General features: G+C 71.3%; 1 protein-coding gene across 2 annotated transcripts; it reads right to left on the minus strand.

Moving 5' to 3' along the window:
- Positions 1-1,661: 1,661 nt before the first annotated feature.
- Positions 1,662-14,696, minus strand: MAPK8IP2 (mitogen-activated protein kinase 8 interacting protein 2). Of its 2 annotated transcripts, XM_075744479.1 has the most exons (13): positions 14,554-14,696; positions 9,324-9,429; positions 8,423-8,656; positions 6,615-6,717; positions 6,318-6,467; positions 4,011-6,191; positions 3,497-3,572; positions 3,200-3,372; positions 2,984-3,093; positions 2,783-2,902; positions 2,632-2,702; positions 2,280-2,378; positions 1,662-2,119 (listed from the first exon to the last, which is right to left on the minus strand). In XM_075744479.1, exons 1-13 carry the CDS (start codon positions 14,616-14,618, stop codon positions 2,047-2,049), a joined length of 3,561 nt encoding a protein of 1,186 aa, XP_075600594.1. In that variant the 5' UTR covers positions 14,619-14,696; the 3' UTR covers positions 1,662-2,046. The 2 variants fall into 2 exon arrangements, with proteins under 2 accessions (XP_075600594.1, XP_075600505.1); XM_075744390.1 differs by having other exon boundaries at positions 4,011-6,467.
- Positions 14,697-18,023: the final 3,327 nt, after the last annotated feature.

The raw sequence follows: 18,023 nt of genomic DNA on the forward strand, positions 1-18,023 counted from the left end.
GTGGCGGGGCTGCCACCATGTCCTACCCCCCCCCCACTGGCCCTACATCCCCCATGGCCACGCTGCCGACCAGCCCCACCGTGCCCGCACCCCGAGGCCGCGGCACCCGGGCGTCCCCACAGCCATCCCTGCTGAGCGTGGTGGCCCCCGTGCCGCTCCGTCCCCGAGCCCAGCTGTCCCCATGCCTGATGCTCCTGTGCCAGGCCAGCACCGCCCGTTTTGGTGACACTGAGGCCTTCTCCCCTCGTAGCCACGGGCTGGGACCCAGCGCGTGTCCCTGGGGCTTCTCTGCCACAGGCTGCCGCACACGGGCTGGGTCCTCCTGCTCTGGGGTAACAGCTCGCTGCCCCCCCGACTGCTGCGCCCCCCCCCAAGCTGGGAAGCCACACCACAGACCTCGGGGCACTGCAGCGTGGCAGCGACGCTCACGCAGAAACAAGCTGCAAGAGGTGACGGGGCAGCGGGAGGAGCCGTGCCACATCGGCTGTGCACCCCGCAGCACCCCGACACCCAGCTGAGCACCCCACACACCCTGCACCCCCTGCACACACACCCCCCATGCCCCTCACATGCTCTGCTCCTCCTGCACACACACCCGCCCTCCCCACGCATCGCCCCCCGCCCCGTGCACGCTGCACACCCGGCCGTGCCCCAGATCCCCCCTGCTCCTCCTGCACACGCACCCCCACCTCCCCTGCTCGCGTACACCGCTACTGACCACAACCTGCCTTCCCTGCACGCACCACCCCGCTCTCCAGGGTGCGGTGCCCCCACCCCACACCCACACAGACCCCCCGCAGCACCCACAGAGCGGCCCCGGCCTCGCGGTCACACCAAGCATATATTTTATTGAAAGACCAAGTGGATGACAAGGCAGTGAGGGGAGAACCTTTAACCAGGGTTTGTACAAGTGTCAGTTGTCCTCTTGTTGTTCGAGTTACAAGATAAATATTGGTACATAGAGCGGAGTGGAGTTATAGTCACTAAACTAGCACTGGTCGGATATACGGGGCCGGCAAGCAAAATAAATCACCAGGCACAGCAGTGAGGAGCGGGGGCGGCCGCCTGCCCGGTGCCACGCTCGGGCCGGACCCCAGCAGCCGCCCCGGCCGCGGGTTTTCCTCTCGCAGGGCAAATACATTCAGGCCGGGGGGGCTCTCGCAGGGCCGGCAGCGTCGCCCCCTGCCCCGTGGGGAGCTCCCCGGCCCGACTGCCGGTCCTGCGCCCCAAGGCTGGCACGGTCCCCCGGGGAAGGAGGGGATGGCAGAGCAGCGGCGGGGCGGGAGCCAGGGACACCGATGGAGGTGAGGGGGCCGGGGGCAGGAGGGGCCGTGCCGTGCTCCCCGGGGGGGCTGCAGCGCTGGGGCCGTGGAGGGGCCGGGGTCAAGGCGGCTGCACCAGGGCACAGGGCCGTTCTGGGGGGTCTGCAGCTGTGGGGGGAGCCCCCCCAAGGGGGCTGGGAGGGTGGTGCTGCCACTGCGCACGGGGACAGCATGGACTGGGGGGCTTCATGGCTGGAGATGCTCACCCCAGCACCCCCACCTCCCCATGCCCCCATCAGCCCCCCACAACCTCCCCCCCAGCCCCATTCACCCCCCTGAGCTCCCCCCGCTGCCCCCGCAAGCAGTTGCCCCCCCCCACACCCCTGACCCCATTCACCCCCAGCATCCCCATCCCCTGTGGCAGCGGCCAGCGGGGGCACGGCTGGTCCCCGCTCCTGTGGCCCCTGGGCCGGCCTTGCTCATGCAGGGGGGCAGCTTCTCCCCCAGCCTCGAGGCTCGGCTGCGTCACCCCCCTGGCCAGGGTCCCCAGGACTCGGGGCCGGGGCGGTGCTGGGTGCACCCCAGATACCCACCCGTGGTCCGCAGCTGCAGCCTGGCCCCTGGCCCCCCAAGAAGCGGTGAGGATGTGCAGGGAGTCCGTGGGGTGGGGGCTGGAGCATGTGCAGGGGGGGCCAAGCCGGCTGGTTGTGGGGTCAGACAGAGTCTCTGGCCGTCTGTGGGGCTGGAGGGGGGTGCGGAAGCAGGAGACACAGCGCCTGCCCCCTTACTCCAGGTAAATGTCCTCTGTGGGGCAGGCGTACTCCAGGTGCTCCTGGTAATATTCCTGAAACGCTCGGCTGCAAGGAAGGGCACAACGGGCAGCTCAGGGCTGGGCTGGGGCAGCCCCCCTGCACCCCCAGCCCCCCTGCACCCCCAGTGCCGGCACAGCCAGCCCCCCTGCCCCCTGCAGCCCCAGCCCCACCATGCCCCACACGGCCACCCCCATCCCCATCTTACCCGACGCACTCGGCGACGTGCCGCATGGATTCCTGGGAAACAAAGACGTGGCAGGCGAAGCGGCTCAGCACCGGGTGCTTGGTGATGAACCCGAAGTAGCTGCAGGGGGAGGGCAGGGTGAGGGGGGGGGACACCCCACTCCTGCCCCATGGGGTGGCCCAGTGGCCGCGGGGGGGCTCTGCAGAGGGGACACCCACCGGGGCCCTGGGGCTGGGGCGGCCACGCTGGGACAGGGATCAAGCAGGGGGACCTGGCGTGACACCGCAGGAGCGCGGGTGCCCCCGGGCAGGGGATAGACAGGGGTCCCTTGGGGCTGGGAGTGCCCGGGGGCCGTGGGAGGAGGGGGTCTCACCAGCTGTTCCGGGGGTGGCACCCGCAGAAGGAGATGTTCTTCATCTGGAAGAAGTGGCTGCAGCGCTCAAACTGGAAGAGAAAAGCCGGCCGAGGTGTGGGTGCCCGGCTCGCGTAAAGGCAGGCGCCGGACCCCCGCCCGCGCCCCTCACCTCCTCATCCTGGCTGTACTCGGTGACGGTCAGGATGAGCTTGATGCCCTGCAGCGTGATCTCCAGGTCGCAGCTGGCCGGCGGGCGCAGGTGCACCGTCAGCTTCCTGGTGGTGGCAATCTGGGGGCACGGGGAGGGGAGCGTGAGGGTGCTGGCGTGGGGAGGAGGGGGCCACGCCGCCGCCCCCTCCCTCAGGCTCACCTTCTGCATGGCGGCACAGAGGATGCCGTTGCCCTGGTGGTACGGCACCTCCACCGAGCCCAGGAACTGCACGTTGAACCGCTCCACCCAGCACGGGTTCCTCTTCAGGCCTGCGGGGAGAGGGAAGGAGGGGACGGCGCCCTGAGCCCCCCAAGTCCCCCTGCACCCCACAGCTCCCACCACCCCTACGGCCCCGGGGACCCCACAGGCTCCTACCGATGGTGTCCCTGGCTTGGCCGACGACCTCGTGGGCGTAGAAGGCGGGGAAGATGCCCCTCTCCCCCGTCCGCATGTTGTAGCCCCGGTACCAGTAGTCATCCTCCTCCAGCTCCACCAGGATGGGGTCGTCCACGTCCAGCTCCAGCTCGTCCTCGTGGCGGGGGATGAACCTGGGGGGGTACAGACGGAAGGAGGATGTGGGCAGGGAGGGGCAGAGCCACAGGAGAGGGGGTGCTGCGAGACCCCCCCAAGGTGCCAGTGGCCGTGGCCGGCACGGCCGGGCTCGCTGCTCACCTGAAGACGGCCCGGTGGGTTTGCTCCCGCTCCTCGCCATTCACCATGCAGGAGAACAGCCCGAAGGACTCTGTGCCTGCAGAGGAGGCGGCTGCTGTGGGGCCGAGGAGCAGCTCCCACCCCACCGCCTCTGCCCACCCCAGGGGCCGCGGGACCCCCAGGCCGAGGGGAGCAGATGGCCATCACCCATGGCCTCCAGCCCCCTCCACAGGGGCTCCCACCTGAGCCCCTCGCCCTGCACCCCTCACCCAGCAGCCCGGGGCCCAGGACCCCACGGGGCGCCAGTGCGGAGCCGTGTTGGGGACCCCGTGAAGCCTCATGGCCCCGCGGGGGAGAGCCCACGGCCTTTGGGTCCGGCGCCACGGCCCCTGCAGCCACCCTGCCCCTGCCCCACCTCCCGTGCCGTGCTGCGCCGTGCCGTGCCACACAACGATGATGCTGCGGCCAGGATGGCAGAGCACACGGAGCAGCGCGGGACGGCATGGCAGGGCCTGGCCCGGCACGGGTCACTTACTGGAGGAGCGTGAGGTGCTGTTGACGAAAACGTTGAGGAACTTCTTCGAGAACTGCAGGTCGGCCTCGGGGGACGAGTCCTCGGAGGAGCTGTGGGCGTCGGGGGCCACCAGCCCGTCCCCAAAGGCCGCCTCGTCATCCAGGTCGCAGCGGTCACAGGTGCGGAGCAGGTCGCTGTCGTCGCTCAGCACCGAGGTGCAGCGCCGCAGGCTCACGAGCTCCAGCTGCGTGTGCTCGTCCACCACCAGCGTGTACTTCACCGAGTCATAGGCCAGGGACTCATCCAGTGCCCGCGGCTCCAGCGCCCCGGGGGCGGGTGGCAGCTCCCCCCCGAAGCTTCCCCGCAGCGAGTCCTCGGCGAAGGGGGAGCCCTTCAGGTAGGGCGTCTCGTCCTCGTCTGTGGAGTAGGCCATGGTGAAGCCACGGTTGGTCTTGGCGGTGGAGATGTCCAGGGCAGGCGGGCCAGCGTTGGGGCCCTGCCCCTGGGGCGCTAACCGGACATCATCGATCATGTCGTCGGCCTCCAGGACACCTGAGTCCAGGTCCCTGTCGACAGCCCAGTCCTCCGGGCCGGTGGCCGGTGGCACCGCAGTGGCACAGTGCTCCCCGCCGGCGGCCTCGTTCCCGGGGGAGGCGCGCAGGGGGCTGTGGGGAGGCCCCGGGCGGCAGCCGAAGGTGGCCAGGACCTCGGAGGCACCCAGCCTGTCGAGGGTGACAGGGCGGCCCGGGAAGACGGGCGCAATGGTGTCGTTCGTGGGGTTGCTCAGGAAGAGGAAGGGACCCGGCTCATCAGCAGGCAGCTCCGGCACCGGCTCCGTCCCAGCACCCAGGGCCTGCTCGTCCTCGGCTCGCTGGAGGGAGCTGCGCAGCGTCTCCATGTCCACCAGCTCGATGGTGCGCTGGCAGCGGGGCAGGGCAGCTGGCTCCCCTGTGCCCACCGGGGAGTCCCGTGAGCCGGGGTCCCCGTCCAGCGCCTCGCTCAGGATCTCGGGCTCCAGGTCGGAGGCCGGGGAGATGGTGTCACAGAGCGAGTGGGTCTGCTGGAAGCACTCGTCCGGGCACTTGATGGGGTAGGAGCCCTCTGAGATCATCTTGTTGACGAGGTTGCTGAGCAGCCAGGGCGAGTCCGAGTCCTCGCTCAGGTCAGGCTCTGACTCTGAGTCGGAGTCATACTCGCTGTTGTCCTCCTCGTCCGCCTCGGGCATCAGCTTGGGCCCCACGGGCAGGTAGAAGGAGCGCCGGATGCTCTCCAGGCTGTGGTCCGGGTCGATCTTCAGGTCCAGGGGGCTGGAGGCAGAGACGTCCGTCTGGCCTGTGGGCGCGGAGGAGTCCGCCGGGTTCAGGCTGTCATAGTAGCCCTCCATCTTCAGCTCCGCCAGGCTCTCCCGCCTCACCATGCCGTGCTCTGGGAGCTCCCTCTCCAGGGTCTCCTCCTCCTCCTCCTTGCCCTTGTCCAGCAGCAGGGAGTCCTTGATGCCCATCAGGCCGGGGGCCTCCAGCTCCGTCTCCAGCTCAGCCTCGGAGGTGGGCGAGCTGGCCTCCTCGATGGAGTTGGTGAGGTGGGAGGACCTGCCGCTGCTGCTGTCGCTGCTCAGGTCCAGCTCCGTCTCCGAGATGGAGGAGATCATGTTGCTGACCAGGCGCCCGCCGGCGAAAGCCGCCTCGATCTCCCCCTCCACATCTGAGTCGGAGCCGGGCGAGCTGAGGTCTTCGCTGTGCCGGCCGCCGGGCAGGAAGGGCTTGGTGGTCCTGCTGGTGAGGTCGGCCTCGATGCCAGGGTCCGAGGAGGGCGAGGTGGTCTCCGAGGAGCCCGAGGGGTGCCCGCGCACACTGGCCGCCCGGCCGGGCTGGGTGCCCTCCCCGTCGGAGCTGAGCGGCTCTGCCAGCCCCGCGGGGCACACGTAGGCACCCGTCAGCCGGGCACCCTGCCCGTTGTGCCGCTCGGCGACCGCCACGGCCGCCGGCTCCTCCTGAGGCTGTGGGGAGCTGGGCTGCTCGCGGGGGGCCGCAGGGGACCCCGGGCTCCCGGCCCCCAGGCTGCCCCCTTCGCTGGGCGCCAGCCTCTCCCGCCCGCCGGCCGTGTCGTGCTTTGGCTTGGTGTGACGGCCGTCGGCGGCCGCGGGGGCCTGGGGCGGCGAAGCCGCGTCGGGGCCGGCGGGGCGGCCAGGAGGAGCCGCAGGCCCTGTTGGAGAGAGAGACGGTTTAGGGGGCGGCTGGCGGAGGCGCGACGGGGAGTGCGGTGCTCGGAGCGCAGAGGAGATGATATTCATGTTATAATCTTCCCCGGCTCTCGGGGGCGATGGGTTACCATGTGCCAGGGACTCGTGGCTGTTGCCTTGCGAGTCAAAGGGGGAGGGCTGCAGCGAGGCGGGGGCCTGCCCGGCCTGGCCGGGGCTCGGCCCCTTCGGGCTCTCCAGGCAGGGTCCGTCTTGGATGCAGGCGTGGGGAGACGAGTGTCCTGCGAGGGAAGGCAGAGCCCCGCGTCAGCCCCCCGCCCCGGGGCCAAAACCCCGACAGGCTTTCACCAAAGGGGCCGGCTGCAGGACCCCCGGGTGCAGCCCACCCCAGCGCCAGCCCCACGGCCCCATCCCCATCCCCTGCTCACCAGTGTGTGAGGAAGAGGAGGAGGAGGAGGAGTGGAGAAGGGCGTCCTGCCAGGTGGTGCGGTGAGCGGGCGGTGGGAAGCTGCCGTTGTTGTTCAGGGAGTCCTGGGGGAAGAGCAGAGGCAGGGTGGGAGGGTGGGTGTGTGGACCAGCCTGGGGAGGGGACCTGGAGCCCAGGGAGGGGGCCCAGGCGCATTTGGGGATCCGGCGAGAGGGGTGCCGGGTGCCCGGTGGGGGCTGCAAGGGGGCACCAAATGCGGCGGGGCTGGCCCAGGGACGCCCCTCGGCATGGTTCGGTGCTCCCCACCGGCTTGGCAGTGCCCGGGCCACGTGCCCGGGGGCTTATCTGGATTAGGGCCACGATGTCCCCAGCTCCCCTGCCCAGCCAGACGCACGCCCGGCATCGTCTGCCGCAGCGCGGGACTGAGGGACGGCACGCTGCCCATCCCGCACGGCCCTGGGGACAGCACCCCGCAGGGGACATGCCAGCACCGGTGCTGACCCCATGGGACACCCGGCGTGAGGCCCTGCTGTGCCCTGTCCCTCCGCGAACAGAGCCCGACCCCAGGGAGCGGGACCCCGCTGCCTCCCCCAAAGAGCCACTGGCCCCACGGCACGGGCAGGAGCCGGCAGGGCCGTGGCTGCCTTGTCCGGTGCGACGGCAGCTGCGGATTAGTCCCGTCGGGAAGCGCAGGCAGCGATAATCCTGCCGAGCGGGAGATTAGCGAGCGGGGCCGGCGCCACGTGCTGCAGGGCACGCACGAGCGCGGCGTTGGGGAAGGCGGGGGGGGGGGGCGGCCCGGCACGGTGGGGCAGGGACGGTTGGGCGTCACACAGGCTGTGCCGCAGCCCCCGGATGGGTGCTGGGGCGGGGGGCAGTGTCCCAGGACCAGGGTGTCACCTCCTCCCAGGGCCGGTGCAAATGGGCCGGAGCAGGAATTACCAGGATTTGCACCCTGGACACACCGATGGGGCCAGATCCGGCCACCGCCGGGGGCTCCGCTCACGTCCGGAGGACAATGGACCAGGGTGGCCAGCGTGATCCGGCATTGACGGTGCGTCACGCCGGGGTGCAGCGGGTCGGGGCTGGCTGGCTCTGGGGGACAGCCCTGGGGCTTTGCCGCACTCCTGCACCAGCCCAGCCAAGACCCCCAGCCCCCCGACAGCCCCCCCAGCCCCCACCGTCTGCGGTTCCCTCCCGGGAGGGGGGCCAAGAATCCCAAAAGCCCCCCGGCACCATGGCAACACAGCCGGATGCAGGCGGCACCGCACACGGCTTCCCACACACTGCGGCGGCGCAGCAGCTCAGCGCCAGCACCGTACACGCGTACACACAGGGACCCCTCCACCCCATCCGCCCTGGGGGAGCCCCTCACTCAGCCCAGCTCCGGGGATGGAAAAGGAGGGACGTGGCGCGCACGAGCGCCCGTGCACACGCAGCCGCACACACGCACGTGCAACGCCCGGGGCCAGCATGTGACACCTGCTGTGCCCGCAGCCAGCAACCGCCCGCAGCACCTCGCAGCCCTCTGCCACACGGAGACACCCTGGACCCCCCCGCTCACCCCAGCACCCTGCACACGGGGATGGGGCCCGCTGGACCCCCCGACCCCCGGGCAGGGAGCATGCAGGGGCCCCGCCGCGGAGCTGGAGCCGGAGCTGGCTTTGCCCCGGTGCTGCTGGTGCTCCCGGTGCCCATCACCCGCCTGTGCGGGGCCCCTTCCCACGCCGCGCCCCACAGGGCCCCCGCTCCTCCCGCTCCACTGGCCCTGGGGGGGCAGAGACCCCTCCTGGCCGCCCCCACCCTCACCTGGGTGCCTGGGGCTGTCAGGTTGAGGGTGGTGGGCCGGTGCTTCTGCGTCTCCTCCAGAGCGGGCGAGGGGATGGGTGAGGGCGAAGGGGACGGTGGAGCTTCCAGCTCGTTGCCCTCCTCCTCCTCTTCCTCCTCCTCCTCGTTGTCGTCGATCATCTCGAACTCCTGGAAGTCGTCCTGGAAGGTGCAGACGGGGTGCGGCTGCTCGCCGCGCTCCAGCACCAGGCAGTCCTGGGGATGCGGCACCGGGTTAGTGGCCACGGCCCTGCTCCCCAGGATGGCACGGCCGCCGCGGCACAACCCTCCCCAGCGGCTCTGCCGGCACCGGGCTGGCAGCACCTCCACTCCCTTCTGCTCGTGCCCCAACAGGATGGGGGTCTCCAAGAGGAAGGTGCCCTGTGCTGGGACCAGGGACCCCCCTGGCTCTGCCAGCACCCTGCCCGTCCCTCCCTGCCCATCCCGGCCCCAGCACCCAGTGCCTCATCCCACCCATACGCCTGCCTGGCCCCTGCCTGTTTCCCCAGCACCGTCCCCCCTATGCCGGGCAGAGCGGGGCAAGAGCTGAGTAAGCGGGAGCCACCGGAGCCAGGGGAGCGCAGCGGCAGGTGGGTGCCTGGCTGGTGGGACTGGTGCTGAGCCACCCGTGTTCCCCACGGCCACCCCACGGGGCTCAGCCAGAGGAGGTGGGAGGCCCCAGGGTGCCTGGTCCCGCCGGGGGTCCCTGGGCTCAGAACCCTGCCTGCGCCCTGCGGTGCATCCCCTCGGTGCCCTGGCACAGGGGCCCCCGCACCCTCCGCTCCAGGAGGGGCTTTGTCGGGCCAATGCCCCCGCCCGGTCCCCACCAAAGCTCTGCGCAGCCATCGTGTCCCGGGGGGCTCGGCATGCTCAGCTCCTGCACCTTCTCATAGTGGTCCGAGTCGTAGTTCAGCCCGATGCCGCAGTCGTCCGTGATCTCCGACAGGTCCTCGTCGTCAAACTCCTCCAGGCTGATGTCCTGGGGGGGCCTGGGGAGAGGGGCCGGGGACGTCAGGCTGGGGACGACATGCTGACAAGCCTCAGGGAAACGCCTCCCGCCCTCCCCACGGCACCACGAGGGCCTGGAGAGCCGAGCGGCACCGCAGGGACGTGCTGGCATTGTAACACCGTCACCCCAGCGCGCCGGCAGAGGAGCACCGGCCAAGCCGACACGGCACACTCTGGCCAGGCAGTGCAGCACCCAGGACCCCGAGCCACAGTCCGGGGCTTGGCCCCGTGCCGGGAGCCAGGCGAGGCCAGAGGTGATGGGGAGGGCGATGGCCGCAGCGGTGCACAGGGCAGCTGCTCCCTCTCGCCCAGCTCACCACAAACCACCCAGATTCACCGCCAGCCTCGTGCCGGGGCGGCGAGAGCCCAAGCGGGAGCCCAGCACGGCTCAGGGTCACCCCCGGCCGGGCAGAGGTGCCGAGGCCACCACGTCTCCCCAATTCCCAGCCCAGCAAAATCCCTTGAGCCAAACCCAAGGCACGTGCTGGAGCCGAGGCGGGGACGGCCGCTGCCGCCACCGGCTTCGGGGTGACCAGCACCCCAGGGCTGCCTCGGGCCTGGGCAGTTTGCTGTAGGCGTCACCTGGAGCAGAGCCGTGCAGCGTCCCGCAGCGCTGCGGGGCACAGGCAGGGACGGGGGCGGTGAGGGAGGATCGACACCCTGACACCCCGGCCTTGCCCGCGCTGCCTCCCTGCCTGCCCCCAGGTAAGGGCAGTCACAGAAACCGAGCCGATGCGTTCCCGTCAGGAACGGGGGTGTCATGGAAACCAGCGGTTTCTGCAGGGAAAGGGGAAAAAAAAATAAAAAGATGACAACTCTTGGCAGGGTTTGGTGTCGGAAAGCGGAAATGAAACGTTTCTGGCAGCTCTGTAAGGTGGGAGGCGCGGCAGCGCCTGGGTGCCGGCAGGGACCCTCTGCCCACCCCTGCCCCGCCGGGGTCTGGGGGCACCCAGAGCCCCCCACAGCCTGGCTCCAAGGGAGCGTGGCAGCACCCGGGCAGGGGCCAGGGCACGTGGGGCTCCTCCGGCAGGGACAGGTCTGGGGCCTCGCTGGGACCTCGGCCCCGGAACGGCTGGCAGCAGGAGCAGACCCCCACACAGTGGGGGGTCCCAGCCCCCACAGGCATGGCTGCCTCCTGAGCCGCCTCCCCCGCTTTTGCCCCAAACTCCCTTTTTCCAGCGCCTCACCCCAGCACGGAGGCCAGGCACTTACTCCCATTTCACAGGGAGAAAGATTTCCCCAAATCACATAATTCCCAGAAGTAGGCCATTGAGACAGCATCCGCAGATTTGTGGCGAAAGCATCAGAGCCGGCGGCAGGACCACAGCCGGGCATGGGGCTGGGCTGGACCCTGGACCCCGGCCAGGGGAGGGGGGGCCCCGGGGGCAGCGGGGAGCAGAGCGCTGAGGACGTGGGGAGCAGAACCCTCGGGGCAGCAGGGACCAGAGCCCGGCTCCCCGGCTCCAGGGGACATCGGTGGCTGCAGGGTGGGGGGCAGAACCCTCCTGCTGCCAGACCAGCTGCTTGGACCCGCTGTGCTCCCGGGGGCCTCAGGAGCCCTTTGGCACCCGGGGGGAGGCAGGTGGGAGGGCAGGGACAGCACGGCCGTGAGTCCTCCTGGAACAGAGACCTGCCGGCATCCTGCAAATCCCCGGCCGGGCTCCGCTCTGCACCCCTGGACCCTCCTCACACGGGGACCAACTCCTCCACCAGCCCTCGTCCTGGCTGAGGGGACACACGCATCGGGTCAGCACGGCATGGGTGCCCTGCATGAGCAGGGCTGGGGCTCCTGCCCACCCACGGCGGCCATCCCCCTGCAGCGGGGAGCAACCGCCGCGACAAACCACAGCTGAAATTTCTAGGTCACCGAGCTCCTGAGCTGGGGCAGGCACGGCGGGATGGAGCTGCCATGGCAGGATGGGGCCACCAGCGAGAGCCGGCCCGGCCCCACAGCCTCGCCGGGGGGAACTTGGGGGCCTTGGCCATGGCCCCGCTGCAGCCAGAGAAGAGGCAGCACCATCGCTCTGGGTGCAGGGATACAGCAATGGGCGCCTCACCACACCGGTGACAAGCAGCAGGCGGGAAGGACGGCGTCCGTCCCTGCAATGGCTGCCCCGGGCACCGCAGCTGGCCAGGGAGCACCCAAGTGAGGGTCCGGAGCTGACGTGGAGCCGAGGCAGCGGTTTGAGGAGGGGGGAGCTCGCCCCAGCCCCACACATGCAGAGGAGGTCAGGAAGGGCAGGAGGCAGCAGGATGTCCCACCACGGGTTGTGTAGGGACCCGGCACCCTGCTGCGTGCCCCGAGCCGGCCTCGCCGCCTCCGCTTTGGCATGTCCTGAGCCAGGGGAGGGAAGCGGGGGGCTGGGGCAGCACTGGGGCCCAACATCACCCATGCCTGGGGCGCAGGAAGTGGGGCTGCCCAGGGACAGGGAGCGGGGCACACACCGGGGCGCACACAGGCACGCACACCGGTGTTTGCACGGGAGCTGCCGGAGGCCGGGCTTCCCGAGGAGGGAGTGACGACCGAGCAGGCCACGGGAAGATTGAATTTCCTCATTATTTTCAGACCAGCTCCCTGGACAGTTTGCCCTGGCAGTGGTTCTCCTGCAATGGCTTCTCCCACAGGGATGGGACAGGGATAGGACAGCAGATTTGCTCCCACCCCCCTCTGCACCCACGGTCCCCAGCATCTCCGTGGCCACAGGGAGGTCAGTGCTGACCCTTGGGGGCTGGCCCCGGCCAGTGTCCCTCACCCCAAACCTGTGACTGGCACCCGAGGCTCCCTGGCCTGACCCATGACTGGCCCCACTGGGGCTCGTACCCTGGACTGGGAGGCAAGAGCCGTCCCGCTGGAGCCCTGTCAAGGCCCCGCCATGGGTGCACCACGGCCTTTCCGCACCGATCCCTCCCCGTCATGTCGCCTTTACCGGCTGCTCCTTGCCCTCCGGTGAGGGGATCCCACCCCACCAGCCCCACCAAGCCCCAGGCTGGGTGCAGCCTCCCCAGGGGCACAACGTGGACCTGGCACAGCCCGAACCCGGCGCTGCCGAGCCAGGGCAGGCTGGGGCTACACCTCTGGTGCCAGCGATAGCCAGGGCCTCACCCTCCCTCGCCAGGCCCTGCCCTCGCGGGTGCTCAGCGAGACCTGGGTGCGCTCGCTGCCACGGTGTCCCCGGGGATTTGAGCCAGTTCTCTGGGCTGGTGCAGGGGTGCAGCACCCGCTCCCCAGGCTGCCTCCTCCTCCTCCTCCCAGCAGGGAGTGGTACGGGCTGGGGGTCACAGTCATGGCTCCAGCCCTTTGGCACCCACAAAGGAGCTTTGTGCTGCTCACGGTGCTGCCCAGGGCTCGGGGCCACTGTTGGGGACCTCGGTGACCGAGCGCTCCCATGGGAGCCAAGGGGCGATGGACGCGGCAGGAGGAGAGCGGACATGGCCGGTGCAGGGGCCAGGCGGCTGCTGCCGTCCCTCCCTCGTGGAGCACAAGGGCAGGGGGAGGCGTGGAGGACCAGCAAGTTCAGTCCTGGGGGACCGAACTCCCTGGGGGGAGAGAGGCAGGTCTGGGTTGGGCTGGGGGGGTCTCGGGGGGCTCCGGCCTTGCCTGCCCCTCACTGGGACACGTCCCTGGCCCAGGCCTCAGCTGCAGCGAAGGGGCAGGACCTGCCCGTGCCAGCTCTGATCCTGCACGGCAAAGTGCGGGCAGGGCGCGGGGGCTGAACGGGGAGCACTGCGAGGAGGACACAGCCAAGCCCCGAGAGAACTGTCCGGGCAAGAGGCAGGAAGGAGCCGAGCAGCCTCGGCAGAGGCCATGTCCCGTCCTCCCTGCACTGCCACAAGCGGGGACGCCCGGGGTCCCACTGTGCAGCGTGGCGGGGGCAGCCCGGGAAGGGGACAGCCGTGAGTCCTGCCCAGCGCAGGCCAGAACCAACTGGGGGCACGTCCCACGTCCCCCCTAGACCCCAGCTCCCTCGGCCCGCAGCCTCGTGCCCCCAGGGCCCCCCCGATGACCCCACCACCGTCTCCCACCCTTCCCACCGCACTGCCGGGGCCCCAGAGCCCCGCACCCCGCTCCCACCCGGCCCCGCACCCCACCGCTCGCCCAGGGACCCCCACCAGGACCCCAACCCGCTGAGGCTCCTGCCAAGGTCGTGCGGGAAGGGGATGAGGGCCCAGCCGCGTCCCCCTCCCCGCTGCGCCAGGGACCCGTCGGCGGGGCCAGGCCGGTGCCCGGGCCCCACGCACCACGGCCCTGCGTGTCCGTCCCGCGGGACCTGCGGTAAGGTGACCCGCACGGCACGGCCGGGCCCTGGCGCTGCTCCCGGGGGCGGGGGGGGCACCCGCCGGCCTTGGGCACCCGCGCTTCACCTGGGGACGGCCGAGCCTCGGCGGGGCAGCCCGGCAGGAGCCGGGGCGGCTGCCGAGCCCCCGACCCACCAGCCGGGGGGTTTGTCGCCCCGGGCCCCCTCCCGCGGCCGCCGGACCCCGGGGGGCTCGGAAGGGCCCGTTCCCGGCGCCGGCCCCGACCGCCCCCGGCCGCGTCCGGGGCCGCTGCAGCGCGGCGGGAGAGACAAAGAGGCGGCGGCGGCGGCTCCCCCCGCAGCGGCGGGATGCGGCGGCACCGGGCAGAGCCGAGCCGGGGGAGGGCCCTGAGCCCGGGGGGGGGGGCGGCTCTGTCCGTCCGCGACCGGCGCTTCGAGGGGTGGAGGGGGCAGAGGGACCCCCCGAGCCCCAGCACCCCCCGCCCGGGAGGGAGCGGCTGGGGCAGCTCCGGGAGTGGGGGGAGGCGGGATGCGGCCGGCGGCTGCTGCGCTGTTAATCCCCGGGACGGGGCCGCACCGGGAAGCGATGCCCGGGGCGGGGAGGGGGGGGGGCGGCCTGCGCGGCCCCGAGCGGCGGCGGCCCCGGCATCCCAAGGTGAACGGGCGGGGGAGCGGGCGGGAGGCGGCCCGCACCCGCCGTGCCGCCGCCGCCTCCCCCGCCGGGCCCCCGGCCCCTGGGCACCGCCAAGGGCGGCGCGCCGGGAAGGGCAGCCCCCGCCCCGCCGCAGTGCCCCGGCCCCCGCCGGGCCGCCCCGCATCGCCCCCCGCCGCGCCCCGGGCCGGGCTCACCTGCAGCCGGGCGGGGAGAGCGAGTGGAAGGTGGAGAGCGAGAACATCTCGGCGCGATCCGCCATCTTCTCCCGGCCGGGGCTGCGCCGGACTGCGGAGCTGCGCGGGGAGCGCGGCCGGGCGGGGCGCGGGGGCGGGGAGCCGCGCTATGGCGGGGGGGGGGGGCGGCGGGGGACGGGGCCCAGGGCCGCCCGGGGGGGGCTTGTAGCGAGGGAGGAGCCGGGAGGGGCGGGGGCTGCGGGGGGGGGGGTATGGGAGAGATGGGGGGGGGTATAGGAGAGGGGAGGGGGGTGGAATAGGAGAGGAGGGGGGTGGTATAGGGAGGAGAGCGGGGAGGGGTGGGGGGTGGTTATAGGGAGGAGAGCGGGGGGGTATGGGAGAGATGGGGGTGGTATAGGGAGGGGCGGGGGGTGGTATAGGAGAGGAGGGTGGAATAGGGAGGAGAGCGGGGAGGGGCGGGGGGTGGTATAGGGAGGGGAGCGGGCCGTGGTATAGGGAGGGGATCGGGGGGGTGGTATAGCCGGGGGGGGCCGTCTAGAGGGGAGCGGGGAGGAGCTGGGGGCTCTCTAGGGAGGGGAGGGGGGCTGTATACGGAGGGGGCCTAGGGGAGGCTGTATAGAAGGGGAGCAGGCTGGCGGTTCCTATGGAGGGGAGCAGGGGCTGTATAGGGGGGAGCGGGGGGCTCTATAAGGGGGGACAGGCACCGGGCAGGGTGGCACATGGGGGTGCTGCGCGGGGGTGGGGGGCTCTGGGGGCTGGGGGGGGGTGCAGGAGAGGGGCAGCGCTGCACAGGGGGGTCTCCTATAGGGAGATGTGGGGAGATGTATAGGAGAGCTTCGGGGGGCTGTAAAGGGACGGGCAGGGAGCTGTATGTGGGGGCAGGGGGCACAGGGGCTATAGGGGAGGGGCAGGGGGCCTATAGGGAGCCGTATGGGGGGGCAGGGAGCCTATAGGGAGCTGTATGTGGGGGCAGGGGGCACAGGGGCTATAGGGGAGGGGCAGGGGGCCTATAGGGAGCCGTATGGGGAGGCGGGGGGCCTATAGGGAGCCGTATGGGGGGGCAGGGGGCCTATAGGGAGCCGTATGGGGGGGGCGGGGGGCCTATAGGGAGCTGTATGGGGGGGGGCGGGGGGCCTATAGGCCGGTGGAGGCGGAGCGGGCCCGGCCGGGGCGGGCAGACACGGCCCCGCGGCCGCGTGGCGGGAGCTGTCCGGTGCTGACGGGCCGGGGCTGTCCGGTGCCCGGTGCTGACGGGCCGGGCTGTTCCCCCCCCCCGGTACTCACGGGCCGGGGCTGTCCCCCCCCCCGGTACTCACGGGCCGGGCTGTCCGGTGCCCGGTACTCACGGGCCGGGGCTGTCCCCCCCCCCGGTACTCACGGGCAGGGCTGTCCGGTGCCCGGTGCTGAAGGCACGGGGGGGTGCAGGGGCGGTGGGGGGCCCAGGAGGTTCCTGCTTTGGGGGCAGAGAGCAATGGGGGGGTACGTGCACTGGGACGAGATGCAGTGGGTGCTCAGGAGGCCTTGGGGGGGCTGTGCATTGAGGGGACAGGGTGGAAGGGGGGACCGAGAGGGAGTGAGGGGGGTCTAGAAGCTGCAAGGGGCCCTGCAGGACTTGGGGGGGGGTCGTTGCATTGGGGAGCAGGAGGACACAGTGAGGGGGTGAGGGGGCAGCGAGGAGCATCTGCAGGGGGGGAGGGGCTGGAGAGTGGGGGGGGCACAGAGCGAGGGGGACAGGGAGGTGGCAGGGCATGGGAGGCTGTAGGGTCCCACGGGTCAGCGTGTTTGGGGGCCATGCACTGGGCAACAGGATGGGGGGGCAGGAGCTGCTGGGGGTCAGAGGCAGGAAGGGGCCATGTCCCCGGGGGCAGGGGGGGGGTCCAAAGGCAGTGGGAATGGGGGGCTGGTGCCCCAGCCCCTCTCCGTGGCTCCTCGGCCTGTGCTTGGGACTGGCTCATGGCCGGGCCCCCCCCGTCATGGCCCTGTGCCGGGCCCCAGGGACCCATCGCATGGTTCCCCTTCTCCGACTGCTCCCCGCAGCCCCAGGGCACTGGGCTGGGACCAGCATGGCTGCCCTGCACCCACCCCCGCACTGCCCCGGGGGCCCCCCCACACCCCATCCCCTGCAGACCCGGTGAGGTGCTGAGCCCAGGGGGTCCTGCAGCTGCTCCCGGCCCCCTCTGCTCCGTCACCTCCCAGCCACCCGCCCCCCCACCGACGGAGGAGCCCCGGTGAGAGCAAGGCCAGCGCTGTGCCAGCGCAGAGCACGCAGGGGCACAACAGCCACCCGGTGACACCCCGAGACCCCGGCCCTTGGAGGGGTGCTGCCCTGCCTCCCCACCCGCTCGGCCCACCCCAAGGACGCTTTGGGGCGCAGGGGAGCAGCTCTCCCCCCAGGCACCGTGCGGACGGAGCCTCCCCAGCTCGCAGGCAGACAGACCCGCTCGGGAACGGCTCCCGTGAGGGCAGCTGCCTCGGCCGAGGGGGTTTGACCCGGACGCAGGCAGCAGCTGCCTGAAGGGCACTGCCCGTCCTGTGGGACAACACCGGGGCGGCAGCGGGACACCGAGCAGCCATCACCTCTCCTTCTGCCACCAGCGGGCAATGCCTGCACCGACTCCAGTCCCACCCGCCTCCACGGTGCAGGCAGACGCTCGTGGTCCACGCTGGGTCCCTGGTCAGGGGTGGGTGCCCCTTCCCAGGGGTTGGTGTCCCTTCCCAGCTCCACGGGGCTCAGGGGGCACAAGGCAGCGCTGACAGGGCTGCACCCCGAGAGCAGCTGCAGTGAGACACAGCAACCCCACTCCTCGCCTGTGGCTTCCCTGGAGGAGTTCTGTGTCCAGGGCTGGGCTCCCCAGTTCCAGACAGACAGGGAACTACTGGGGAGAGTCCAGCCGAGGGCTGCGAGGATGAGGAGGGGACTGGAGCATCTCTCGTATGAGGAAAGGCTGAGAGACCTGGGGCTGGTTAGCCTGGAGAAGAGAAGGCTGAGAGGGGATCTCATCAACACTTCTCAATATCTAAAGGGTGGGGGTCAGCAGGATGGGGCCAGACTCTTCTCAGTGGTGCCCAGCGACAGGACAAGGGGCAACGGGCACAAACTGGAACACGGGAAGTTCCACCTGACCATGAGGAAAAACTTCTTCCCTCTGCGGGTGACCGAGCCCTGGGACAGGCTGCCCAGAGAGGTTGTGGAGTCTCCTTCTCTGGAGAGATTCCAAACCCGCCTGGACGCCATCCTGTGCGACCTGCTCTGGGTGATCCTGCTCTGGCAGGGGGTTGGACGAGATGATCTCCAGGGGTCCCTGCCCACCCCCACCAGACGGGTTCTGGGGGAGAGGCTTCCCCAGGACAGGGCCGCTGTGTCCCAGCATGGTCTGTGGCTGGGGAGGGCAAGCAGGGGCTGCAAAGGGCCCTGGGCGCAGCAGCCAGGGAAGGGCTGACCCCAGCATGGCCCGGCCCTGCCAGCACCC

Source organism: Balearica regulorum, chromosome 1, assembly GCF_011004875.1.
Source record: "Balearica regulorum gibbericeps isolate bBalReg1 chromosome 1, bBalReg1.pri, whole genome shotgun sequence".
Taxonomy (NCBI): Eukaryota; Metazoa; Chordata; class Aves; order Gruiformes; family Gruidae; genus Balearica; species Balearica regulorum.